The 27,399-nt window shown below is 41.2% G+C and overlaps 2 protein-coding genes across 2 annotated transcripts; both read left to right on the plus strand.

Annotated features, from left to right (window-relative positions):
• Window positions 1-289: 289 nt before the first annotated feature.
• LOC121179946 (CTTNBP2 N-terminal-like protein) lies at window positions 290-14,171 on the plus strand. Its single transcript, XM_041035111.1, has 7 exons — window positions 290-399; window positions 3,412-3,516; window positions 10,204-10,437; window positions 11,402-11,509; window positions 11,680-11,868; window positions 12,019-12,189; window positions 12,356-14,171. Exons 1-7 carry the CDS (start codon window positions 361-363, stop codon window positions 13,310-13,312), a joined length of 1,803 nt encoding a protein of 600 aa, XP_040891045.1. The 5' UTR covers window positions 290-360; the 3' UTR covers window positions 13,313-14,171.
• A 5,095-nt stretch (window positions 14,172-19,266) lies between these two features.
• On the plus strand, window positions 19,267-26,631 carry LOC121179057 (protein Wnt-2b-A-like). The gene is made up of 5 exons (XM_041033645.1): window positions 19,267-19,445; window positions 21,969-22,189; window positions 23,056-23,333; window positions 23,790-24,054; window positions 25,944-26,631. The coding sequence occupies exons 1-5, from the start codon at window positions 19,267-19,269 to the stop codon at window positions 26,171-26,173; spliced, it is 1,173 nt and encodes a 390-aa protein (XP_040889579.1). The 3' UTR covers window positions 26,174-26,631.
• The last annotated feature ends 768 nt before the right edge of the window (window positions 26,632-27,399 follow it).

Raw genomic sequence — 27,399 nt, forward strand, 5'->3', positions numbered from 1 at the left:
ATAAGGACCATTAACACACCATAGGCCATATTTTATAATTTCGTCCGGCGAAAATACTTGTATAGTGGTTAAAATAGCTGGCTGAAAGTCCTTACTTGCCTGTGAGAGACTCTTTAAGAGGCAGGCACTCAAGAAATACTAAACAAAGAAATCCAACCAAAGTCCAAGAGGTGGGACGCCACTGTCCCTGCCCCTTTACCCGTAATCTCGTCTCTAATTGGTCAACGCTCTGAGCTCTCCCTCGCCTATTGGCTATCTTAGCTGTCAGTTGGAACAGAGTGTGGCCGTTTAGTGTTCCGCTGCGTCGGGATCACAGGACGCAAATCAAGTGAAACAAATCTTCTGACAGGAGAAAAGTTCATGCTGGAGTTTTCAAAGACCCCAGAGGGCCACATGAAGGTAAGAAGACCTACACAAAACGTTTTAGTGTTGGCGGTGTGAAGTTAGACACTATCGTTTGCAGCGATTCACCGCGTCTTAGACACAAGAAAAAAAAAAAAAAGATGTAGTTAGCTGAAGTAGTGAAGGCTACAGGCCGTACCGTTTGGACTGCAGCTTCTTAAGATCAGATAACAAAGATGTGTTTTGTTCGTGCACAAATACATTAATGTTAAAGTTTTATCCATTTCGGCTAAGAAGAAAACCGACAGTGACATGTTATCTCCTTCACTCACAGTCACCGTTTGAGCCTCATGATAACGCTGTTTGAATTAATTTACAGCGGCTCCGGTTTTTATTTATTTATATTAACTAGTAGTGCTTATTACTCCAGTATTTTACAACAACGTTATGTTTTTAATATTATTTTCTTAAGACAAGGCTCTGTATCAAAGCCCAAAGGTAGGGAACTGAGTGAGTAAGTAAATGGCTTACACAAAAATTAGGTTGGCTACCAAATCCAATTTAGTATCCAGACATGCAGCATCTGGACGGCCATCCGGATCAACAGAGCAAGGAAATTCAGCAGACCTCTCAGGCTGTACTTCCCCTCTGTTGACCCTTCTCTCAGGTTAAAAAGAAGAAAGAAGAAAAAGGAGGTTTCACAGTCTGAGACATGAATTTATGCACGAGTTGTTGTTTCTCAGTTTCAGAGACAAGGCACTGAACCATTTTGCAGTGTCTAAATTGTAAGCGTATAAGTATAATTAAAATGATTATGACTTAAAATCAGTAAGATCATCATCTGAAATTCTCTGATATTACTTGTGTGACTTTTGCTGTGGTTCAACATGAGCAGCTTACCTATAAACCATATATCTATCTACTATCAAGCAGCTACTTAGAAACCAAGGGCCTCTTAACACTGGAGCAAAACATATGTTTTTGCAGTAAAAGCTGCTGTGTGTTTTTAATGAGTTTACAGTGTTGCAGAGGAGGCACATGGCTGACCAGGCTTAAAACAAACATGGATAAAAAGGATTACGGACACAGGGCTTTTGATCGGAGGTGGAGCTACGAGAACGTGTGGGAATATTTGTATTTCCCATGCTGTTGCTCGGTGTTTGTATACCCTCATGATTACCAGTTCTAACTCAGGGGATTAGGTGAAATAATTTTAAAATGATGAGGATCTAAACAAGCCTGATGACACATGTAGGCTCCTACTGGGCCAGACATTTCTCATAACAGAGCGCACACTCTTCTCACAGTGATTACGACGGCCTGTGAAATTAGCGAGCAAGCCTGTAAACTAAAACCAAGGGAGGTGTGTATGCTGTAGTTTAATTAGCATTTTACCCCTGTGGTTAAGCCACAAACCATGAGTGCTGGTGAAGGCAGAACTAAAACGCTGTGTGCCTTCTTTGTGAGAGCACGCTGCTGTAGGGATTAGGCTGTAGATGCACTTCACCAGAGCCATGGCTCATTCCTCTTCTCACTTCTGCGTACTGTGCTGCATGGGTGTCACGGCATATTTAAATATTTCAAATGCACAGTTCACTTTCAGGCTCCTTTTCTTGCCAATGTTATTGAAGATGCCTGGGAAATATTCTAGCTACAAGCTCAAATATGAAAGGCCAGCGGCTCCTGTCTCTCATTATGCAACCAATGCTCCAAGAGAGCAGCCCACCCCCTCCTGATGACTTCATGATGTGGAAAGTTGTGGTGATCACAGGCTGCTCAGAGCAGAGCCTGTTGAATGAATGCTAGTTCAGGTGTGGATCACAGTCTCATAAACAGCAGAGAGGGAGATTTTTCAGATGCTTCAGCCACATATTAAAAAGAATACTTCAGTGATTCAAGCTGGAGTAAATTTCTGTTATTAAATAGTCAGCCAGAGCCGTGCTCATCCATCCTGCACATCCCATATGAGGATTCTCATCTGAAAAGGATGCTTAGTGTAAAAACATCAACAGCTTTGATCAGATTTCAAAGGGGGGGCCCGCATACGTTCACTTGGCCAGAGTGTGGTTGGATGTTTGAGGTGTGGAGACCGCAGGGCTTGTCAGCAGAACCAACACAGCTGTGAGATTAGAGTGCAGACACACAACAAAGAGACCACATCACATTTCCAGCATAAAGTAACTGTCACGGCAACCATTATGAATGGACCCTACAGAGGGGAAATAAAAACAAAGCAATATTATATTTAACATGTGTAAGTTGGTCAGTTTTAAGTATTTACTGTCTCTTATCTGATAAGTGATTCATCTGCGCCTCATGAACCTGTCATTTTGTATTGTTGCCATGTTTGTGTCAGCTCACTAAAATACCCAAAACCTCCAAGGGAAATGAAACAAGCAACTTGAATATAAAATATAGTCCCTCAAATCTCAGTTGTACAATCGCAGTTATAAACTGTGCTCTTGAAAAAAAATATCTTTATTCATTTTTTATACAGTAGTTGTATTTTTTGGTACTATATCCTCACTTTTTGCTTGAGCTACACCCACACACCTGGAGCACTTTAAGAGATATGTGAGGCATTCAATGCACCTCTGACCTACATCCAAAGTAACCGGTGTGGTTTCTTTTCAAACAGGAGAAAATATTTACTACATATTTTGTACAGTCATTCTCGTCTGCAAAATTACTCCTTGGTTATTATCCTATCCCAGGATAATAACCACATATCCACATGAAGCTCATAAATCAGTGGGCTTGATCAGATAGATCAGATGTCTGAGTGTCCCATTTGGGGAGGATTGGAAAACGGAAAAAGGATTGTTTCAAGATGAAATGAATTAACTGAGATATTGTGGGAAAACACAAGAAGCAGTGATTAGTAGTTCCTCTGTGTATCCCCTTTTGAGTTGAGCAATAATGTGGTGAAAAAAATGTACAGGTTAAATATTTTTATGAACAAGAATCATTTAAACTGCCACATGTGCCCATGTGTATGAATTTTAAGAAATAAAATCTAAAAGTAAATTTTTCAACCAACTTCTTTTTGTTTATCTTCTGTCCTCACAGTCCAAGCTGAACATGGAGAGTTTGACCAAGCCAGAGTTGCTGATGCTTTTCAGCATCCTGGAAGGAGAGCTGGAGGCCCGAGACCTGGTCATTGATGCCCTAAAGGTACCTAGTAACATAATTTGAACATTTAAATAACTCTGGGTGCAAAATCTGTCTCGTTAATATAAAACACTCGCAGCCCCCAGGGCTTAAAAAATCAGTCAGGCTGAATTAATGCCAGTTACTTTTTCACAGCAGGGAAAGTGTCAAAGAAACCTCTTAAACCACACCTGTGGCATATTGCTGCAGCACTGTGTGCTTCAGTTTGTAGTTTTCCTGGAGAGCTTCTTATTTTGGTCACTCATGACAAACATAAACACATGTAGTCATATTATATGGGATAAACAAAAATGTCAGAAATGGATTATGGTGCAGCAGTGGTTTGAGAGGTTTCTGTAGTGCCGTGAAAATTTGCTCACCATGGACGCAGTTTTCTTCAAAGGAAAAACATACCAGCTTTGAACTGGCACTTTTTCAAGCCTGTATGAGTCGGTTATGGGAGCATGTTAAGATATGTTTGTTGGGTAATGGATATATAGAGCTATGGATGCCAGTTTTGGTGTTAATGGACCTAAAGTACAGAAGGAACTGGCAGCAAAATGAGGGAAAAGTGGGTAAAACCATTGAGATTAATCTAAGTAACCCTGTCCTGTTGGTACTCATTTCCTGTTAAAAATAAAATATGCTATAAAGAAAAAAAAGAAAAAGAAAACCTGTAACTATGGAAATGACAAATCCATCTGTTTGTGACTGTAAATTTAACATTCCTCCAGATCTCTCCAGACTGTGTCTGTGTCTGTAGAGAAAGGGGAATCTTTTGGGACATTGTCTTATTATTTTCTTCATAAGCTGAAATTAGGAGGCACACCCGGGTAAATTTGATCATAAGCTCAATTAGAGAAAGCTCACAAACACACACACATACAGTTCCAACACATAGCACCAAGTTCCAACCTTAGGATGTCTTACTTAGGCAAGATTAATGCTGCATTTCAATTATAGGATTGTAAGGCTATTTTCCCACACTGTGTTCTTTGCTTTGCTGTGTGCTGCAGGCCCACATACTCAAGCGTTCAGTGACTGTTTGCACGGCCTTAAGGATGCTTCATTAAACAGAATATCAGGATACTGTGTCACTCTGACAGTGTTATTAAAACATAATTTTAAGATAAGCAGTGAACAAGCAAACTAATGATGCAGCATTTATGCAAAAGATAACTGCACCTTTATGAAACATTTACTCTACACTGCAGACTTTATTCTTACTATTAATAATTGAGCCTTACAGCCATTAAGCTCTTAGGATGCCATTCACCTTCCTGGTGTAAAATGCCCCATTGAAAGAACAGACTAGAAAGCAGCCATCTAAGACAGCCTACTGCTGAATGTTCATGTGTTGTGTCTAGACCACATTCCTACATCTCTTCTGGGATCTGGCCATCTAAGGCAAGAAGAGTTACAGCACGCTGGGTGCCTGATGACTCAATGTGAGCGAGAGTAGGAGTGAACAAATAAACAGTGGCCTTAACTGGAGCTTGAGGGGAATATGGCTGTGCTTCTTTCATGGCTCCACCGTAAACTGTTAACCCATTCAAGACTGGGATTGAATCAGTGCTGCAGTGTTAACTCTTTAAACAGGGCTTTAATTAAGGGTATAATCACTGACCTGTAGGAAATGAACTGCAGAGAGTTAGCGAAAACTTATTTCTTCTCTGCAGGACACATACCTTTCTGCTGTTAAGGAATTAGTGGTGGGGAATTTGTGGTCTCACCCTCACATGAAAGTAGATTGTTATCAGTAAAAACAACACCCCATAATTCCTTTGGTTTTAGCAATGCTAGTGGCAGAAGGCTCTACGGGTGGTAATCATGTCTGTCAGTTGGTCCACTTCTTTGAACCTGACTGAAATATTTCAACAACTACTAGATGGTTTGCCATATTTTATAGAGACATTCATAGTCCCCAGAGGATGAAGCTTATTGACCTTGGTGATCCCCTGATCTTTTGTAAAGTCCCACCAGCAGGTCAAAGTTTTCATCTAGTGAAGTATCTCAACAGCTACTGGATGGACTGGCACAGACATTTTTACAGACACTCTTAGTCCCTAGAGGATGAATCCTGTTGACTTTAGAGATCCCCTGACTTTTCCTGTAGTGCCACAATGTGATTCACATCTGTGGTTTTGAGAGAAATGTCTCTGCAACAATCTGAATGAATTGCCATAAAATTTGATTCAAGCATTCCTGTTTATGATCAACTGTAATAGCTCTGGTGATCTTTTCACATCTCAACCAATGTGGTCATCAGATAGACATTTTTATTTGTCCAATACTTTGGTTTATGACCAGCCTCAACAATACTTTGTGCTTAGAGCTACAAGAAGTTAGCATGTTAACATGCTGAATTAAGAGGATGACCACAGTAAACATCATACCTGCTAAAATGTTCACACTGTCCTTGTGAGCATGTTAACTTGCTGACGTGAGCATCTGGCTAAAAGCACTGCTGTGTCTAAGTATAACCTAACAGAGCTGCTAGCATGGCTACAGACTCTTTTTCTTGTTCCAACAATAAGACTGCACATGGAACCACAGTAATTAGAGAAGTAGGTCCAGTCATGTTGCTCGTGCTGGTCTTAACTGACGTGTCACTGCTAAACTGAGTGTCATGCAAGAAGTGTTTATCTTAGCCACAAATCACCATGGTAATAACACCATGCATGTCTTTTAATAAACTGTCCCTCACATGATGAACTGTTCACTTCTTTGCTTTGCAAGCCTTTGCTCATCTGGTTAAGTATGAGAACTGGCAAGTTTTCATGTGCTGTGTCCTTTCTCAGAGTTTTTAAAAATCTAACATTCTTATCAGCGATGTTCTACAGGATATAGTGTAAGAGCAGGATGTGAAGTTAATGATGTGGCTTTTCTATGGTCTAAATTTAATTATGCAGAACTATCAATGGCATTCTAACTATCCGCTGCATTTTTCCCCTTGTGACTCACTTCTGCAGCTGCTCATGCTGTGGCTTTCAAAAGGAAGTTAGTCTCTGGCAACGCTCGTGTTTGGCACACAAAGACCTGCAGTGATCCAGAAGTGCCTTTGCTTTGGGAAAAGAATATGTCTTTACTTTAAGTTCAAAGGGGACTCAAATATGGAAATAAGCCTTTAATTAACTGTCAAGATCACATGGTGTGGTTCCAAATGGACGAACATCAGACAGGTTTACCTTGTATGCTCTTTAGTAATGGGGCAACACTGAAATACCAAAATTAACTTTCCTAGCTTTGAAATACATCATCTAATTGTACTCCGTGTTAGTTACTGTAGCATTCATTGCTACAGTACAGGCATGTTATGATGGGTAGTATTTTTAGTTTAGTTACATGCATGAGCATTTCAGACTATTTAACAATCTGCATAAGCAGCTGTGAAATATATAGGACCTTAGGGGTCAGAAGTTCATGTATCACCTTCCCTCAGTATAATACAGATCTTGTCGCTAACACTGCACGACTGAAAGGGTCCAGGCATTTGTCAGCAAAAGATAAGCTGGATTGGAACCAGTGCAGCCATGGCACAAGGACGGCTTCTCAAGCAAAAGCACATAGGTTGCCAAGAACTGTAGCCAGCAGACAAAAGCATGAATAATGGAGGTAGACTATGATGCATAACAGCCATGCACTGAATGTTTACGGGTACAGTATGATGTAATGAATATGCTCTGGTAGATTTGGGTGTTAGTATTAAGAAACGTTTAAAAACTGTTTTCTCTAAACCCTTTTCACTTCCTCCACCCTGTTTGCAGCAGTGGAGGATGGATGCAGAGGAAGAAAGCCTCTCTTTGTGCTGTGGATGTGCATGTCTGTTTGTAGATTGAGGTTTGGGGAAGGGAAAGAGAGGCAGAATCTGTGTTTATGAGTGAACTTGTATAATAGCGGTCCTGTGAATTAGGGAAAAAAAACCCTGACAATTTAAAGGCTAATTATCCAGTAATGTGTACAGACTGAATAAATAGAAATTAACAAGGAAAACAATTAACAGTCCTTCTAGAAACTTCTAAAAGTAAAAAAAAAAAAAAATCTACCTTCTGTATTTTCTTTGTACATTTCAAATTACTTTCCCCTGTACGAACAATGGCTTACAAATTAAGGGTTATTTTCGTGCTGCTGCTACATGCAGCTGCACCAATGAGAGTCAGGCTGAGTGTATATCCTTGAGCGACGTTAGTGTCAAGAATGGAAACCCTGATCTAAGCTTATTTAATCTCTGTCTGTAAAGTGACACAACAGAGTAGACAGTCACTTATGGGAACAGGAAAGTCTGTAGACAGATTTGTCTTTGAAGACTTGTCTTCAAACTTAGAAAAAAGAAAATAATGAGAGCCATAACAAATTGATGGACAGCGTGTAATCTTGCTCAAGGTATTCCATTTATAGCTTTAAAAAAATCTTTGCAGACAAATGTCATGTTTTTCCACCAACTTGTGTTCCATACGCATAAGGGCTATATGCCACATCCACTAGATATTCTGAATCACACACAGAGCTCCTGTTGAGGTGCTGAGTGCTGACTGGGCTTTAGAAATAGCGCCCACATTGGAGATGCATTTTTGAATTCTCCTGGGCACCCTTTGTTTTCCTGTTTCGCCCCGTCATGCTGTTTGATCCGCCTTCACACCATCCTCAGCGGACTGGATCAAATAACAGCAGCAAAGCCTCACAGCCTTGCCATCCTCTCTTTGTGCCAGATGAGCTAATACTGAAGATGTAGAAAAACGACAATCGCAAATCCCACGAACTCTCGTGGAATATTGTTTGAACTTTGCTTTTCTGTCTTTAGTCATCCATCGTCCCTCCCTGTATTTTTTTTTTTTTTTCAAACAACCCAGCTGAACCAGTTTCATAGAATTTGTTAAAACCATTGTGATTTGTTTTGATAAAGCCTGTTCTGTTCTATATATTTGTAGTCGGTACAATTATAGATTTTGTTATTTTCTAAGTGTTTTGTTGTTTTTTTTTTCACATTGGTGCTCCCAGTTGCTTAACATAAATCTGTCATTGTACATAAATATATGTAAAATGTTAATCAAGATGACATCAAAATGTCTCAATTACTGATGCAAATGTCGGACGTTTAAATCAGTTACATGCAGCTCTAAGAAATCCTTATTAATTATAGTCTTCATAAAATTGGGGATGCACTGCTCAGATTTGCACCAGTTAAGGTGCAAATTAAGTGCACCAAGTTTCAGCCATGATCTGACTGATCTGTTAGGTTTCTTTGTCAGTGTCATTATAAACTTCTGTTTCCCCCATATCATTTACATGCTCCAGGTCACAGTGGGTTGCCACAGCAATCCCTGTCCTCATGTTACCTTACATAAAAATGGTTTAATAAGGTCCACACAATAAAGAATACTGGTATCCAATCAGTATCATCGGAATCGCTACTGGAAGAGAAAATGTTGGATCCCTAGTAAAAATAGTCATATTTCTACTCCAGTATAACCCTGTTTGAGAGGGGTCATGTTGTACCTGTGTGCTCAGCTAACACCCACCTACATAGTGAGCGGTTTAGGGCTTTTGTAAGAACAGCGAAATGGCAGAATATTGCTCTACAGGCCCACAACACTTTAAACTTCTAAAGTAATCTTGGTATCAGTCGTCAAGAGTTCTGTCCTCACCCTGCCAGAGAGGATACTGTTCGTTCTAATCTCTTGATCCTCTTTTGTTGAAACCTCACTAAGACACATTGCCAGCTCTGCTTTAGCCCTCCTCTCTCTCTTTCTGTCTCTCTCTCCCTCCCTCACTTCATCCCCTTTTCACAGCAGGCCCAAAGGTATCTGCTGAATCTGAAATGTCTTGCTGCTATTATCCCTCCTTTGTCATGAGTTAAACAGAGAACAGGTCCGCCTTGGCCGAAGCCCAGTCCAGAGCAGCTGTCCTGCTAAAGATAGACAGACACACACCATCTGTTGCTCCTTCCTCCTGCTAGCAGTCTTTCACTTGTATTTCTTTTTAATGCATTTCCTCTCCCTTTATCTACTTCTTATTTATCACTCTAGCATTAGAGATGTCGATCATGGTGTGTTGAACGCAGAATTCAATTTCCTGTTTAAATGGGAGAGAAATGACAGCAGCATGTGTTAACTAAAATCTGAACTTTCAGGGTTTATAACTATCAAATAATGTCATAAAAAATTGAATAACTGAGTACATTATTCACGGGTGCTGTTTCTAGTTTGCAGCTCAAGGCAGAGAATAGACTAAGTTGAGAACAAAAGGTCTATGGCCATGATAAAATTTCGGAGGCTGTACTTAGGCACAGATGCGCTTTGGGCTAAATTCTAACATCATTGCCCGATTTTGCGGCAAACCATCCAGTGGATATCAAGACAGTTCTCTCATAACCACAAATGTGAACCTCATGGTGGTGCTAGAGGGGAAGTCATCTAAATCATTACAATTCATCCTCTGAGGAACATGAATATCTGCACCAAATGTCATGGCCATCCCTTCAATAGTTTCCACTCCGCAAACATGTCTAAAAATGCATCTTCAAAAATGTAGATACAAGTGTCAGTATCCAGTGAAGGCTGAGAAATGGTTAAGTATGAGAAGCCAGAAAAGTAATCCAAGAGAACACAATTTTATGCACGAGCATAACCAACCACACTACTCCACTCATCAACATTTCCTACCACATAGCTAACTGATTGTACCATCTCACTCTTCTCTTCATCTCTGTAGGCCCAGCGTAAAGACCTGTTTATCCAGGAGCGCTATGGTAGGTACAACCTCAGCGACCCCTTCCTGGCCTTGCAGAGAGACAGCGAGGTCGTTGGGGGCCAGAACAAGGACCCAGGCTGTTCTTCCTCCACCTCCAACCCTCTGGTGGTTCTCAAACTGGTGGTGAGCCACTGCAGGAGGATGCAAGAGAAGATGTTGGCCCAGCTGGCCGCAGCGGAGAGCAGGCACAGGAGGGTGAGTCGGGTTGTTAGATTCTTAATTAGAGGAGGCAGAAATGAGCTGGTTCCTTATGCAGATTTCTTAAAAAAACATGGGAAACATGCAAAATAAAAGTTGGCCTCAGTGGTAGAGAATATAACAAAAAACATATGTGGAGGAGGCAACCAGCATGGTGCAATGCTACTACGGCTTTGTGGACATTTTTTCTAAATATGTGTAATATAGGAAAATTAAAAATCCAACCCTGATGGCAATAAAACCTTCCAGCACAGAATTAATCAGCTAAATCGTCCCTCGCCATCAAAACCTTTTACTTCTGAAATGTTTTCCAGGAATGGTAGAAACAAAATTCAACAGCATTGTTTTGAGCATGAACTAATTCCAAGAGGCACACACAAAAGTGTGTACTAAAAGTACTTCACAGGTCCTGAGTAATAAACATAACAAAGGAGGAAAAAAAAGAATACTTGCATAGTGATGCCACATTTCCAGGTTTTCTTTTGTTTCATGTGAGCATGTAGGTGAGTGAGAGAACACACCACTATTTATAGACTGGGATGAAACATACTATGTCATAGTCACCTGATTTCATAATGAATCACATCACATTACAGTAGAAGCTAAACCTGACAGTTTTAAGGATAGTAAAAAGTCTTATATCTGAAGGTCTTAAATCTTTTAAGGTTTTATATAATAATTATATAATATATATATAGAATTATTATGATGTATATAATATAATAATTTCCATTACATCTTAGAATTGAGCAAAGGCAGAGCACTCCATCATTGTAGACTGTAAAACGACAGAAAGAAGAACTATGTAGTCGTTTACCGAAGTTGCCACCAGCATCTTTGCTTACAACATAGTCATCGCATAGCTTCAAATAATTACTATTGGCCTTTATACCAAACAGACCAAACGTAAGAGAGATTGTTTCATTCTTGACTCTCTGTCTCCCTGTTGTGTTTGATTCAGGTCATTGCAGATCTGGAGGAGGAAAAGAGGAGGCATGCTGAGGACACAGCAGAGGGAGATGATGTCACTTACATCCTGGAGAAGGAGAGGGAGCGCTTACAACAACAGGTGCACTCTTATTAATAGTGGCATTGATTGCACTGCAAGTATTTTTTTTTCTTAAATGTGCTGTGTAAATCTAATAGGAGTCAGTGAGAGATTGGTAGAGTTGTGTAGAAAAATGCAGCCAGCTTCTGACAAGTTTGTTCAAACTGTCTGGCTTGTTCCTGTCCTTTTAGCTGGAGTTTGAGCGAAGCCAGGTCCGGCGGTTGGAAAAAGAACAGCGGCGGATTACCGACCAGCTAGAAGAAGAACGGGCCCAGCACAAACAGCTCTCCTGCGCTTTGGCCAAAGAGTGCAAGTGGGCAAGTGCCCGAGCTCTGGAAGAGGGTCACCGGCTGACTGAGCTGAGCCGTAAACTTGACAAGGTATTAATATTTGAATCCAAGTTAGGCCGTTTAACTTTCTTTGCCTCAGCATACTTTCCCTGTGTTGTACTGTATGTCACAAATTTTAGGCTTAGTCAGATTTTGCATTCTTTTGTTAAAACTAAAAAACTAAAACTTTTTCTCATTTAGGAAAAGGAGGCTTGTCAGGCCCTGAAGAAAGAGCTGGAGGATGAGAGGAGGAGAGCCCTTAGGATGGAGGCGAGGGTGGAGGAGCAGCTGGCTGAGTTTGACACGGAGCGAGAACAACTCCGCTCACGACTGAAGAAGGAGGAAGCTCACTGTTGTCAGCTACAACAGCAGGTGTGGACAATTTGATATGTTCATCCCTATTCTGGCAGCAGGTGGCACACTATAACTACCCCAAGTTTTTTTTTCATCTAATGTGAAAGCAAAGGAATTAAATAAGCTTTCATGGCTCATACACATTTCTGCATGAAACTGATCTTTTTCCCCATTTTATGATCAGGTAGAAGAGCTGAAGAGGAGCCTGGAGGAAGTGACTATGATGAGAGATACAGCTCCAGCGGCAGGAGGAAAGGAGTGGGCCACAAAAGCTCCTCCAGGAAAGACAGCAGTAGACACTATTAAGGTCGAGGACATTGAGGAAGACAGAAACCAGCCACCTGCGCAACCTAAAGTCAACGGTCACCATTGTCCAGTGGAGACCAATGGTCACCATGGTCCAAACAACACCCTCTCAGAGAAGATTTGCCTACAGAATGGCAACGAAAATCCTCCAGTTCATCAGACTCAGATGTCATTCTCCTCCTGCAATGCTTCCCCCTCCACTCTCCCTCCTTCCTCTCCTTGTGCCTCGCCTGTTCTTGCCCAGCGTCCACCAGGCAGCCCAAGTCCTGGTAGCTACCAGTCTCCCTACCAGGCTGGGATCAACCAGCGCTTCCACGCTGCTCGTCACAGGTTCCAGGGAACCACTGACCCAGAACCTCAGTCCCAGGCCACACAGCCTGCTCTTCCTCTCTCACCAAAGGAACTCTCCCCGGTGACCAGCACCTCCTCCCCAGAAGCCAGTCCAGTCAAGCAGATGGCCCGGAGCACAGTCACTCAAGTCCTGTCTCGTTTCACCACTGTCCAGCAGAGCGCCACCGCAAAGCTTGCGGCACCAAACAATTCACCCTTCGGTACAGACTACCGCAGCCTGGCTGCGCCCTTGTCTCCTGTCATCGGAAGGGCTGCAGCAGTACTTCCACAGGGCATCAGATCACCCACCATCCCCAGGGCAGATAGGGGCAATCCTCCACCCATCCCCCCTAAGAAGCCCGGTCTGGCCCAGGCCCCTCCCTCCCCGGCTGCGGTGCCCAGATCTGCCAGCCATTTCTCCGACAGCCCACTCTCAGGCAGCTGTGGCCTCACCTCCGGCCAGGAGGGAGTCAAAGAACTGGACATGGTGGTTTCATCTAATTAAGTGATGGCAATAAATTTGTCAGCTGCTGCTCTGCTACATCACAGCTTAATTCACATCTCATAATTGAGATTGAGATACGTCTTGTAGATGAAAGGATTTATATCCTGTGCTTATTAGAACAGAGGTCCCCTCACACACTGTTATGCTATTTGTATTTATTAGATTTTTTTTATATGCGTTGAGGCACTATGTTAGGTAGTTATTAAGGGGTTGGTACTAATGAGCAGCTACAAGAGATAGTTTTAGTTTCAAAATGTGCCAATACTGTATGTTGGGCACAGCATACTGTTTCTTTTTTTATGGTGTCATGTTTCCAAAGAATACACAACAACTTATTAAATGACGAGGTACTATTTTTCCCCTTATACTTTGTCTCAAGTATGTATGCTAATATTATAACAAATAATCATCAGACCAAATTTAATAAGTCATCATTGGACCAATGTATGCTACATAGTCTCATTTCATTGTAAAGTAATTTGTAGCTGTCGTTTTTATAAAAATGTATAGTTTATTTTATTACTGTTCCTTAGTTATTAATGTATAATAGTTTTATACCACAGATAATCTAATCACTGTTGGACTGTGCATTGCTCATGTATTACTTTAATGTTGCACAATTATGATAAAGATCATATAGGCTCAGATTACATGCAGTCATCATTGTACAGTTTGTTTAATATTAGTGATTCGTGTATAAGAAACCATCATAAGACACCGCAAGTACATTATAGTTTTCCATGGCTTTGATTTATATCTTAACATAACTGCCATGTTTGCTATCTCTTCTTTTATCAAATCCTTTACAGTACTGTATATGCTGGAAAGTGACAGACTTAATAAATTAATCCCAAAGTTTGCCATGTATTCATCATTTACATATTTCTACGCTTGCAGGAATATGTATTTTGTGTAATACTTGTATATATAAATTAATCTGTATTTTGTAATATTATATCTAGTAAGTAAAGTATAACTTGTAAATCTTGTAAATGAATCTCTAAAAATATAAATGCATTTGAATAAAACATAAGGCTGCAGATATGCTAATTATTTGATGTTCAAAGTTCCGCTAATGTAGTGTCCTACAGTAGATGCACAGTAGAAGTATTTTTAGTACTGTACAGCCACAGAGTGTCCGCTAGAGGTCAGTATTTAATAAGTAACTGCACTTTTTCCAGCAGACCAGGACGTACAAAGATCCTTGAACTGACTATGCAGACTGACTCACTGTTTCTCTCCAGTTTATATGTAAACAATAAACTGTTATTAGTCGATTGTATCAATGTGGACTTGATGAATTGGCACCATAAAAGACAGATGTAAAGTTAGTACTGTGGATATGTTCATAAAAGGAGAGTCCTCCTGCTCCTTAGTTGCAAAGATGTTAAGAAATCTTTAAGTGGACTGAACTGTTTGTTATTTTGCGCCCTGTGTTGCTTCAACTATAAACAGTGTTCTTGTGGTATGCTGCTTAAGTGATGCAACTTAAGAAAGAGTAAGTGGGTGGTGGTGATGAGATTGCAATTTCAAAAGTGGATAGAAAATACAGGTGATTTCTTGATAGATATCTCCTGTGTGTGCTATAATAACACACTATGCTGTCTATAGCGTCTCTCTCAAACACAAACACTCTCAGTCAGTCAGTGTTCCCTGACATCCACACCGGCAGATGTATGCAGAGCACACGCTGACTTGGCTTTCCGTCACACTAAATCCCCCACCTGGTTGTTGGGGAAGGGTTGGCTGGTTAACGGGACGGGTCACCTCTCCTCTGCTCAGCTCACCTAATTAACATTCCTGCATAGGACAACAGGGCCGCATCCCAAATCCAGCACAGGCATGCCTGGTCCTCCAGCAAAGCCCCATCTTTCTCTGCCTCCATAAACACAGGCTCAGGTTGATGAGCTGTGAGGGGCCACGTCCTCACTGCTGTCACTGCCAGCATGGCCACTGACTCTACGGTACTATACTCTGAACTACTGATACTACTGCTGTTCTCTGCAGGGACACACTCCTCAACAATCAGCAGAAGACATAAACATGTATCACCGTTTTCAGAAATACTAAAACTGTTTGCATTTAGTGAAATAAATGCTAATGATAACTTGTACAGTACAGGTTATCATTTTGGTTTTTGCTTTCTTTTTTATTTTTTAATAGTACTTATGCCTCACTTTCAAAGCTTGTCTCACATATCTGCATTGACCTGAAATGTCTTTGCATGCATTAATATTCAAACTCTGACTTCAGGCTCTGGGCTGCATGACTTGGATAAAACACAATGCCTTTTTAAAAACTTTTATTCCAGCTATCTGTCGTGACCCCAAAATGGATCTTGGCTCTTCTTCTGTTAGGATTCCACATGACAAGAAGGGTAATAATTAAGTTTTTTTTCATAAGAATAAATCTCAGAGCAGTAGGTTTCATTTCTTTTTAAGTGACTAACCTCAGAAAGTTGGCAATGCCTGTTTTTTTTTTTCCTGGAGTGGACATGAAAACCTTATGTTGCCGCAATTTGTTCTAAGACTGATGCAGATATGTTGGATCCACACTTTGTCAGGTTGTGTGAGACGTGCTGTGATAAAGCACTATATAAATAAATGAACTTGAACTTGAACTTGAACTTGAAAAGGACTGCTGCAGCCACATGTCCCTCCTGGGCAGACCTGGTAAGTGCTGTACTTTATGACTGTGCGGTGCACAATGGCAGAAATACAATAAGACACATGGTCTCATGGCTGCAGTGTCATGTTGTGTGAATGAGATGACAAAACTGAGGTCAAGGAGGGAGCACGTAACCTGTCATGAGTTAAACCACAAATTTACGACTAGTTGCAAGATGGCAAAGCTATGTTTGGCGAGCCCTCCATTTTCTTGTCTTTATCGGTGATGACTGCTATCACTTCGCTCGTCCTACAGCAATCAACAATCATTGACATCTGAGCACTCATCTGTGCTGCAGACTGTCTTGGCCTAATCTCCGTCTTATTCTTTTGCTCTCTTTTTCTTTTCCTCCCTCTCATCCTGTTTTCTCTATCCAAATTTAGCCCAGGCCATGAGATGGGCCTAGAATAGGATCCTCTGAGTCTCTTAAAGACCACAGCTGGAGCTGGCTCAAAGCGAGACAGAAAGAGAGGGAGGGCCGGATGACGAGTGTTATCGCCACCATCACCTGCTCCCTGTAAAGCAATTTGTTATAGAGTTGTCACTGTAAAATCCATAGCTTGTCCTAGGGTAAAGAAAGACAGGGTCACATGTAATGAGGATCTGAGTGTCGCTCCAAATCCAGATATGACATAACTGAAGGACAAACAGCTGGGCTATGTCTGTGTATCTGTCTATATGTGTGATACAGAATAAAACGGGAAAGAACACAGATTTGATGCCTAGAGAATTTTAATCTGCACAGTACACAATCTTATGGGTATTTTTTATTGTTGTTTTAAGTAAGAAAAAAATTAACAATTTCCTGATAAGATACACACACACAAACAGCCACATTCACTGTCTGTGCTGTGGTATTTCTAGGCAGCTGTATTGTTCCTGACCTTTACTTAGGTCCCTAACTAACACCCCTGGATTTGCACTGATTAAAATGACCTCACACCCTCTTATACACATAGTGTCTTGCCCGTGCCTTTCTCTACCTGCTGGACAAACACAGCGGCAAGTGACTCACTCAAGGCGCAGGGATACAAGCCAGAAATGCCCTTGAGGTGGGTCAGATGTTTCCACATTGGCTCCATGAGACAAACCTGTTTCTGGATCGGGACTGTTGATATGAGCTGAACTAAAAACATGCCCTCCAGTAGCATTACGGGAGAGGTTCAAGTCCTTGGAGCTGGAAGGATATTTACTCCCCAAGTCATATGGCATAAAGGCATCTTTTCAAAAACATATTAATCATTTTCCAATGCAAAAACGCCTGTGTTGGGCTCCAAACTAAACTGTGACAGAGCTATACTGAAAGCAAAGTCACAAGTCAACCATTAAGCAAATATAAGAGGCTACTTCTATGCAGCTCACCTGAGTTATCTCCTCAAACTAGGGATAGAAGTGACAGAAGTCTGGTTTGGAAAAGTAATTACAAAGGCCAAAGAATTTCCTCCTCTCTTACTAAAGGAAATGTTAATTATTTTTTGTCTTTTGTGCTAAAATATTTGCTATTATTGCAACTTCACTCCAGTGCTGCTTGATTCTGAGCTTGAAAAATGCTGATTTTCCCTCTCCAGGACAATTATCCTTCACCTCTCGTCTCTTCTAACTCTGTGTGGATGGTGGCCCAAGTCCCACCTGTTTTGGCAGCATCTAGGAGTTGCTTGACATCTTTCCGGATTCATATACATTAGAAATCTGTTAACCTAATATTGCCATTCTGTTTATTCATAGTGTCATTTTAATATAGTTATTTCTGGCTTCTTTGTACTTATGATATACATACTGCTTGTCTTTCAGTCCTGGAAGAGGGATCTCCTTTTTGTTGCTGTTCCTACAGTATCACCTTTTTTCCCCCCTCCGGTAAAGTTTTTCATGGGCAGGTTTTTCCTCTCTAAACCGATGGTCTAAAGACAGAGGGTGTCGTCTGCTGTACAGATTGTGAAGCCCTTTCAGGCAAATTTGGGATTTATGACTGATTTGTGATTTGTGGCTGTATAAATAAACCTGACATCGCTGGAGGTTCCCAAGCAAAACTTTCTCCTCTACACCTATGACACAGACAGACAACAGCAATGACCTACCTGCCAACTTTTTTTATTCACTAGAAACACCAGTATTTTGTTTAGAATGTTGTTCTTCTTTTACACCAAAGATTATTTAACTGAACTCTATGAATGTCAAGGTATAACAAAAGCAACAAGTTCCTAAGAAATTATTACTGCACAGTGTTATTAGATACGGGTATAAACAACAGATTAGGGCAGCAACTAATGACTGTTTTCATTCTTGATTAATCTGCCGATTTTATTTTAATTAATTGTTTTGTTAATATAATACCAGAAAATAGTGGGAAATGTCTGTTATAATTCCCCAAAGGTGATGGCTTCAGATGTCTTGTTTTATCCTCATATCTTAGAAACTGCAGATATGTTTGTTTAGAAAAATGACAAAAATAATTAATTGATTATCATAATAGTTTAATTAGATTAATTATCTGTTGATGGACTAAACTATAAATGATTAATGGCGGTTGCAGCTGAATTTAGTTCAGGCACAAACTCTGCGTATTTCTCTCATTAATAAAGGAATATAAAGGGAATATTAAGCAGAGCAGTTGGGTAATTGTGGCTCTTAACCGGTGAATGTGTTGATTTGAAACGGGCCGACATCACAAGCAGGGATTACTTTCCATCAGACTAAATATATACAGCTCCTGTCCTGCTGTCTGTAGGTCTACATACCGCTATTTGTAATTTTCCTCCAAAGGGGGAGGTGGGTGTAGGGTCGCAGACAGCTGACGCACCGGAGCTCAGAGCTGCGTGTTTCGGGGCGCATCTTTTATTCCGGCTTCAGGAGGAAAGGTGCGCACAGTGTCTGTCCCATCATCGGAAATACTTCTTCCACTCGACTCGTCTTTTCAGACGACTTTTACCGCTTTCACCACTGTCTTATTCTGTACATTACAAATCACTGCAGTATTAGTGACTTAAAAGTCGGTGCGCAACAGCTGAGGAGGAAAAAAAAGGTTGAATTTAATGCAAATACAAGAGTGTTTCAAACATCCGAGACGGAGGACTCATTCAGCTCACTCATTTAGTACAAGCTCCGACGCCTGTAAAGATTATGGATGTACTGACAGAAACTCTGAACGACATGATTAAACTAACAGCGGTTAACTGATGGAGTTTAAGACCGCTTTTCCTGCTTGGGAATGGGCTTTTTTGTTCCCCAGTGATGGACGGAAGACAGACGTCGAGGACTTTCACACCTGATAGTGCAGCTTTTGCCAACACATGAAAGGAAGAACCATGTTATGTCTGATGAAATCTCGAGGCGTATCAGACAGCAGCGGGACTATGGGGATCAGAAATGGGACAAAAGTGCAACATCAGTCCAAACCCATCTCCAGAATGTACTTCATTTTTATTTTGCTCCTGCTCATTTTCACACCAAGAGTGGACTCGTCGTGGTGGTGAGTGAGATGTTTCAATCCGTTTTAATTACCATCGCCATGAATTAGTTCAACATCTGTACAGTAAAACGAATAGGTCAAGTCTTAGATGCAAGTGCTTCACAACTTAAGATACACACACGACTAACCCAAATTTTACTAACAAAATTTAACAGTTTATGTTTCAGCTTATGTTTCAGGTACTTAAATACACCTATACACATTAAACTTTTTTTTTTTTTTTTGCGCTACACCTTGACACTATAAATTTAATTGCAATCTTTTTTGGAGGTAGAAATACCGAAATTTATCTTGTGAAAAACGAAAAAAAAATTTCTGTGCATAACTTCCATCTGCTCATTTGACAAACTTAATTTGAACCTTTAATCCCGATGAAGCCATTCTGCTGCATGTTTTGCCCACTTTGCCATAGTTTATATCCATTCTTATGAAATGTCTTTTCATCTCCATCTTTATCTTTTTTTGCCTGTGCATTGGAATTTCCAAAACGTCTGCAGACTTTTTTTCTTTTTTCTTTTTCCTTTCCCTTTCTTTTTTTAATACACCAATGCAAAGTGAGATGTTCAGCACAGCAATGTGTGTCATGTGTTTATGAAGATTAATGGTGTTGGGGGGGTCTCCCCTATCCATCCATCTTGCCCAGAGTAAGTGGCAGGTGCAGGCACTGGTGCATGAGTAAATGCCCCTTGATGATTTCTCTTGAGGTTTTAAACGCCCAGAGGGTAAAAAAAAAAAAAACATTCTGGAGGGACAGTTAGCACGCCCCCCCAACCCCTTATCCCACCTACCTGAAATAATTGTTCTTGTGCGTCAGGTCACACATAAATTTTATGCGCACTTTTTATATTTAACCAACCATAGTGAGGCACTTCTTCTTCAACATTTTCTTTGATCTTTGATACGTGATGCAGGACTACAGTTGAATTAGCCTCTGTTTCACAAATGGATTTAGATTTTAAAACGCTCCCTTTGCAAATAATGTTATGAATGGTAATTTCCCAAGAGACCCAAAAGTATATGTTATCCTATTTGCCATTGTGTAATCCCTTTGCTGCCTTATGCAAATACGATATGAATAAACTGTGATTAAATCGCTTTGAAATTCCAGAGAAAGAAAGAGTGCTGAAGAGTAGGAGAGACCTGGAAGCTTTGTGCCCAGATGATTAATACTTATTTAAGCCTGGTTTGTATTCTTGGGGCCTATTTTTAACCGTTGCGATAATTTAGATGAGCACCATGTGTCTTGCTGAACAGGACCCCCTTCCCTCTCTCTCTCTATGTGTGTGTCCTCTTGGAGACAGTCAGGGGTCTTTTGGCACAGCTGGTATGTACAACACACAATAAACACAAGTAGTGCTTCTGCTCTGCTTTACTGCTCAGGCAGATAGTCGCAGTTAGAACGGGACTGGGACAGCCATAACGGGAGTGGAAACTGCCTGCTACGTCTGTTTCTGTCTTGGTGGCCAGGCGACACAAATGTGGCTGCGATTAGAGACTATAATGATATCCGGATGGAGAGTGGAGCGTGCAGGCTTAGAGGGATGGGGAGTGGGGGGTTGTGCGCCCCATCATATGGTTGAACTGTGAGGCTGGGAGTAAAAGGGCCTAAACGCCTGAGTTTGAGCGGCCACTTGTACTGTAGATGACTGTCATCATGTCCTGCCGATAAGAGCCCCCCCAGTGTCACAATACCACCAGCATGTGATCCGCCCTTTTAAGAGTTGCTACAAAGTCAGGGATTATGTCTGAATGGAGCAGGAAGCAAAGGGCCTGTCACAGGGAAAGAAGTGCTTTTCACTGAACGAGAGGAATTTAATAATCTCTTCTACATCCTGAATGTTTGAGTCTCGAGTAGAAGAGGGGTATAGACGTGGAGAAAAATGAGCAATAGTCAATAATCTAGACATAAAATAAAAGGAAGGTAAGTAAAGGAAGTAAGGGAAAGTAGACTTAAAGGAAAAATCAGACAGAGGAAAGGCTTACTTACTTATTATATGTTGTTTAGGCATAAGCATATGAATGAATATCTTGAGTGTCAGATAATAAGACTCTCTTGTCTTTAAACTAAATATGAAGCTACCACCAGCAGACAGCTAACTTAGCTTAGCACAAAGACTAGAAACTGAGGGAAACAATCACCTGACTCTGTCCAAAGGTAACAAAATTCACCCACCAGCCCCTTTAGCTGCAAATGGTCCTGACTGAGACATAATATCAGCACACAATGCACACAAACAAATGAGATAAGCTTTAGGATAAGCATATTTCCGTGTCAAAGGACTCTCTAATGATTTAGTATTGCATGTCCATGAAGTTGAGGGACTTGTCAAAGACAGATTGAAAAAATAATGGTCAAAAATCAAAGCAACGCAAGCCAAGATATCCTGACTTTGAGGCCACAGAATTCATCTTACTCCAAAAATGCAGGATCCTACATTACCCATATGGCAGCCCCATTGCATCTTTTGTTAGACCCTTCTTGCCTCATTATCAGTACTTTGTTTGTTTTATCTGTGTCTGCAGGTACATTGGAGCGCTGGGTGCTCGGGTGATCTGCGACAACATTCCCGGCCTGGTGAACAAGCAGCGGCAGCTCTGCCAGCGGCACCCGGACCTGATGCAGTCCATCGGCGAGGGAGCCAAAGAGTGGATCAGAGAATGCCAGCACCAGTTCAGACATCACCGCTGGAACTGCAGCACGCTGGACCGGGACCACACTGTGTTTGGCAGGGTGATGCTTCGAAGTGAGTCTGCACATGTGCGACCGGGATTTTCTATCTGTGCAGTTCTTTGTATGTTGCGTGACAGTGGTTGTTTATGTCAGTGACGCTGGAGTTAATCATCCTCGTAAATGTCTCCTCTCATACCAGATAAGGACAGAATTAATAAGTGTCTTTTTAAATTAACTTTCCCCTAGAATACAAACACAAAGAGAAAGCACTGCTTCTTTTTTTCTTTTCTTTTTTACTTTCCTCGGAATGAGGAAAGATTGAGAAAGTGGATGTTCTCCGAAAACAAGTAGCAGATTGAGAGATCCACACTGGTGATGTATAAACAGTAATAGGAGATGTAAATATTTGGGTAGATGTTTCTGGCAGCCAGACAAAGCTTTACTCCCTGACATATCGCCTGTGTTCTGCTTCATTGCGTGAGCAGGAATGAGGACGGGAGGTGGCTGGGAATGCCAGACCAAATAACCCCCAAAATCTCCTCCTGTCTGAAATGAAAACAAAGCCCAGTGACTGAGAAAGCTGCCATCTGTGCAAATTAAAAGGTGAAAGGAGAGTCGACTGGACTGTGATGTTATAGCTGATATGCTATTACCTCTGTCTGGACCATCCACCATAAATGGACTGATTTCTGTGCTCCTGCTGTCTGGAATATACTTTAGAAAGGCTGCTTTACTGAGCAGTAACACAGTGAACTGGGCACTAAAAGGAAAGCCTGAATCTTACCAAAAATAGTAACAAAAGCACCTGAGATGTGGTGTTTGACAGCATTTCCAACACCACCATTTGTCAAATAAAAGCTGTAGTAAAGACATCTTCTTTTTCCAACAACAATATGTTATCTGATATAATTGCAACACTTTCCTTTTCTGTACAATCAGGCAGTCGAGAGGCAGCATTTGTGTACGCCATCTCCTCAGCAGGAGTGGTCTACGCCATTACCAGGGCCTGCAGTCAGGGGGAGCTTAAGATCTGCACCTGCGACGGCCACAAGCGAGGGCGAGCTAGCGACGACAGGGGCAATTTCGACTGGGGCGGATGCAGCGACAACATCAACTACGGCATAAAGTTTGCCAAGGCCTTCGTAGATGCTCGGGAGAGGATGGTGAAAGACGCTCGTGCTCTGATGAATCTGCACAACAACCGGTGTGGTCGAATGGTGAGCAGGAGCTTTAATGAGAAGGAATGTAAGCCCTCAGTGGATGAACAGCACAGGAGTTAATGTTAACACCTACTATGTAGAAACAAAAACATATTTTCCCTACACAGATCAATAGTTATGCTGTGCTATATAGGTTTGTATGGAAAAAGCTATACACACACACACATAATTATGTCAAGTGCTGATTTGTTAAAGTTGACTGACAATATCATTTGTGGTTCAAGGCAACAAACCACAAAATTAGATCAAATCTGTCAAACAGCATACATTGTGAAATGCTTTTATCGACAGATTTAGTTTTAGGTTCAACACTTCCGTTTTGGGTTGTTTCAAAAAGTCTCTGGGGGAACACAACTTAAAGTACAATCTAGTAAAAGTGAAGAACAGTTAGCTAACAACTGTGCTAGCAACATCATAGGCTTAACACCCTGTCACCTTTGACCTCTGCTCTAGGCAGTGAAGCGCTTTATGAAGCTGGAGTGCAAGTGTCACGGGGTCAGTGGCTCCTGTTCTTTGAGAACCTGTTGGCTGGCTATGTCTGACTTCAGGCGAACTGGAGACTACCTCCGCAAGAAGTACAACACAGCCATCGAGGTGACCATGAACCAGGACGGGACGGGATTTATGGTGGCTGACAAGGACTTCAAGGGAAGCACCAAGAATGAGTTAGTCTATGTCGAGAACTCACCAGATTACTGTCTGACGGACCGCGCAGCAGGTGAGCGAATGAAGAATTGGATTTTGAAGCTCTTTGCAAAGTGTAGTGATACTGTAGATGCATATAAACAAAACACAGGGGCATGGAAAAATAAAAGAAAAAGGATGGATGGATGGATGTGACTGCATGATGCACACTGACCTTCTCTTAGAATTATGAAATGTCTTCACACAGATCACATACACAAAAACTTTTTCCCATTTAGCCCCTTTTTGATATTTACCCATACTATAATTGAGCTATTCAGTATTTTAAAGCGAAAAAACCTAACTATAAATTGGATAGTGTTCATTTTGCTACATAAACACATAACTTAAACAAACTTGTCAGTATTCTCTGGTGGACAAACTGTAATGACATACACCTACATTTTATTCAGGTTCTACATCAGCGACGACGACAACTGCAACAGCGAGTTTCTAACTTACATTTAGAAATATATTGGTATGAGACAAGACAAACAGATGGTTGGTCCCACGTCAGTTTTACAAACTATGAGAATCAGAGGCTCGTCTACTGAAGGCTTACATTCCTTCACAGCTTAAAGTTCAATGATTTGACCTTTAACATCTCTTTTAATTCCAAGTGTTTGCTTTGCCTTGTTAAGCTCTGTCTCTCTCTTACAATCCAGCGCCTTCAATAGAGCGTGAAGGAGCTCACTAACTCACTGTTAATAGGTTAGGTAAGATATCATAGTGCATATGTGCAGGAGACATGATGGTACTAACTTAAACAAATTCTCCCACACCTCCCCACTGGCAGCTTGGTTGCAGGTTGACAACTGAGGAGTAATGAAGGTGTGTTCACTGAAAGGAAAGGCTGTCCTTCCTTGTTAAAAGGTGATCTTAAAAAAAGAGCTTATGACGCTCCTCACCACTAATCTCCATTGTATAGGAATTCACAGCCTAAGGATACATGCAGGCTTATTTTTCAAATCCCTCCTTTGGTCAGTATTAAGCTCCACTCCCGAGAGCCTGAGGGGAATATCTCCTCTTATCCTTTTCTCTTTACTTCAGGGATGCTCTGTTATTAGACGTGGCATCTGATCTTAGGCTTAGATTTTACACCTGAGTACATGGACACCTTTGTGTTTGGGTCTGAGAGTATTCTGTCACCGTGTCAGGAAGCCTAAACCCTGCTGAAGAGTGTGGGAAAATTGATATTTCACTTTGCAAAAATAGTTTCAGTTTTCAGCATCAAAATCTCCAGAAGTGTTCAGTGGTGGTCAGCTGCCAACATTTGCTGTTCTGGACAGCTATGTCATCACTGGAGGTTTTCCAAAATGTAATTTTATTGAGCTGATGCAACGTAATCTCGTTCCTAATACGTACCTGAACGTAGAAGGAATGACAATAAAGTTATCTGAATCTGAATCTGATATGTGACTAGGACAACAAATAGGTAACTACCTATATAGAGTTACTGTACTAACAATAGAAAAGGCACATGTCAGTAGTGAGTTCTTATTTCTTTAAAGCTGCAATTATCACCCAACTCAGCAACCACCCCCAAGCTCTACATAGTGTTGTAGTGTCTTTCAGCCCATTGTTTTGGTTTTATGGCCCTGAGCTCTCATCAACCTCATTTCCAGCAGCAGGTGTCAGCAGTTTTCAATGAAAAAGGTCTGATAAAACCTACTGCATGCTACCTGCCCAACACAAAACAGCAGACGACATTAGCAACTAGCTACTGAGTACATTCTGGGATTTAGAAGCTAAAGTATAAAATATTCCCTACACTGTAAGTCCTACGCAAAGTTTCTGATGTCTATGTTTTGGAAAAGAAGGAGGAACTGCATAGAAGTGTAGATGGTTTGATGGTTCAAGTGGAAACATCAAATGGATTGATGAGTATTCTTATGTCAGAACCGCATCATTTTACTCCCACAGGCTCCTTGGGCACAGCGGGCAGAGTGTGCAACAAGTCGTCCAGAGGCACAGACGGCTGTGAGGTCATGTGCTGTGGGCGAGGCTACGACACCATGCGAGTCAAACGTGTCTCCAAGTGCGAGTGCAAGTTCAAGTGGTGCTGCGCTGTGGAGTGCAAAGACTGCGAGGACGTGGTGGACGTTCACACCTGCAAGCCCCACAAGCGACCTGACTGGCTGGACATAACCTAATGATGAGGCCTGACCAATCACAGTCAGCACTGACTCATTAACCTCTGTGCTAATGACTGCATTTTATTATGAGATATATAATTGGGATCTCTGAACTGTAATACCTCTGGCCTTCGACCCTTTGACACTCCCTGAAGCAGAGACTTCACAGACCTTTAATGGATGATGCTAAACTGGAAATTAAGCCCAGTTACTGATTGTGTGTTACTTTAATGTGTTTCTGAGAACTATTTGTTGAACTTTTTTAAAACAAACTTGGAATCTTTGATACAAAATGGCTGAATATTATATTATTCTGTTGTAAATGCACCCTTGGTTGAGGAAGAGATATGATGTAATGTCAGCTTGTCTTACAGTGTTTTAAGACTGTGTGAGCAGATGACTCAGTTCAAATTGATGATCATAATAATAGTAATAATTAGCCTGAAGAGAGAGAGAGAGAGAGAGAGAGATAAATGCTGTACAAACACTGATATTGTATCATTTAAATGACATGAAGCCATTGTATGGTACTGCAACCAATCATTTAAAATACAAAAGACTGTTTGCTTCTAATTAATGAAACTCTAATAATCTAACAAAAAGTTCTTCTTGATTAAGGCCAGTACTTGCTGCAGAGTTGGATTTTGATTGGTTCTTGAGAGAAAAAGGACACAGTAAGAGGGAAAACGAAACTTCATATGGACTATGGACTGTTGTCTGAGAGACTCACAGTCTTCACACAGAACCCTGCACATTTGAATGTCTGTGACTGGTTTGGCACATTCTGCTTGTGTTGCCTTATGGGAAACCTTCTCATTTCTACCTCTGCTTCTTTGTCTTTGTTTCCATTTTTACCAACACCTTCAGACAGACAACTGTACTGCATATAAAACAGAGCCCCCAAAGTTATTTCAATTAGGCCTCAGGGACATAATAATGCGCTGCTGTCCAGTATAGAGGAAGAATCCAGCTCAATTTTTGCCACAACACAATACAATGTCATCCGACAAGCAAAGGCCAATAAAATACATGAAAGCATATTTGAGGCAGATTGCTTTCTGACATGAATGCCGCAATTCTACTGTTGACCAATTGGCTGTCATATGGGAGGGCAAAATTATTTTTAATGTGTTGGTTTCCCAAAGTCACAAATTCCTATGCTGTAGTACAACCTGCGATGCAGTGATGTGGGTGATCAGCCTTCAAACTCACAGATGTCTCAAACCAGCCTTTCTTACATGCTG

Source organism: Toxotes jaculatrix, chromosome 3 (genome assembly GCF_017976425.1).
Source record: "Toxotes jaculatrix isolate fToxJac2 chromosome 3, fToxJac2.pri, whole genome shotgun sequence".
NCBI classification, from domain to species: domain Eukaryota; kingdom Metazoa; phylum Chordata; class Actinopteri; family Toxotidae; genus Toxotes; species Toxotes jaculatrix.

Bases quoted from the DNA above. Each gene is read 5' to 3' on its own strand.
- LOC121179057 (XM_041033645.1), top strand. From the start codon at position 19,267: ATGAAAGGAAGAACCATGTTATGTCTGATGAAATCTCGAGGCGTATCA. The intron at 19,446-21,968 runs GTGAGTGAGATG...CTGTGTCTGCAG, and splicing joins AGAGTGGACTCGTCGTGGTG to GTACATTGGAGCGCTGGGTG. The intron at 24,055-25,943 runs GTGAGCGAATGA...TTACTCCCACAG, and splicing joins TCTGACGGACCGCGCAGCAG to GCTCCTTGGGCACAGCGGGC.
- LOC121179946 (XM_041035111.1), top strand. From the start codon at position 361: ATGCTGGAGTTTTCAAAGACCCCAGAGGGCCACATGAAG. The intron at 400-3,411 runs GTAAGAAGACCT...CTGTCCTCACAG, and splicing joins CCCCAGAGGGCCACATGAAG to TCCAAGCTGAACATGGAGAG. The intron at 12,190-12,355 runs GTGTGGACAATT...TTTTATGATCAG, and splicing joins GTTGTCAGCTACAACAGCAG to GTAGAAGAGCTGAAGAGGAG.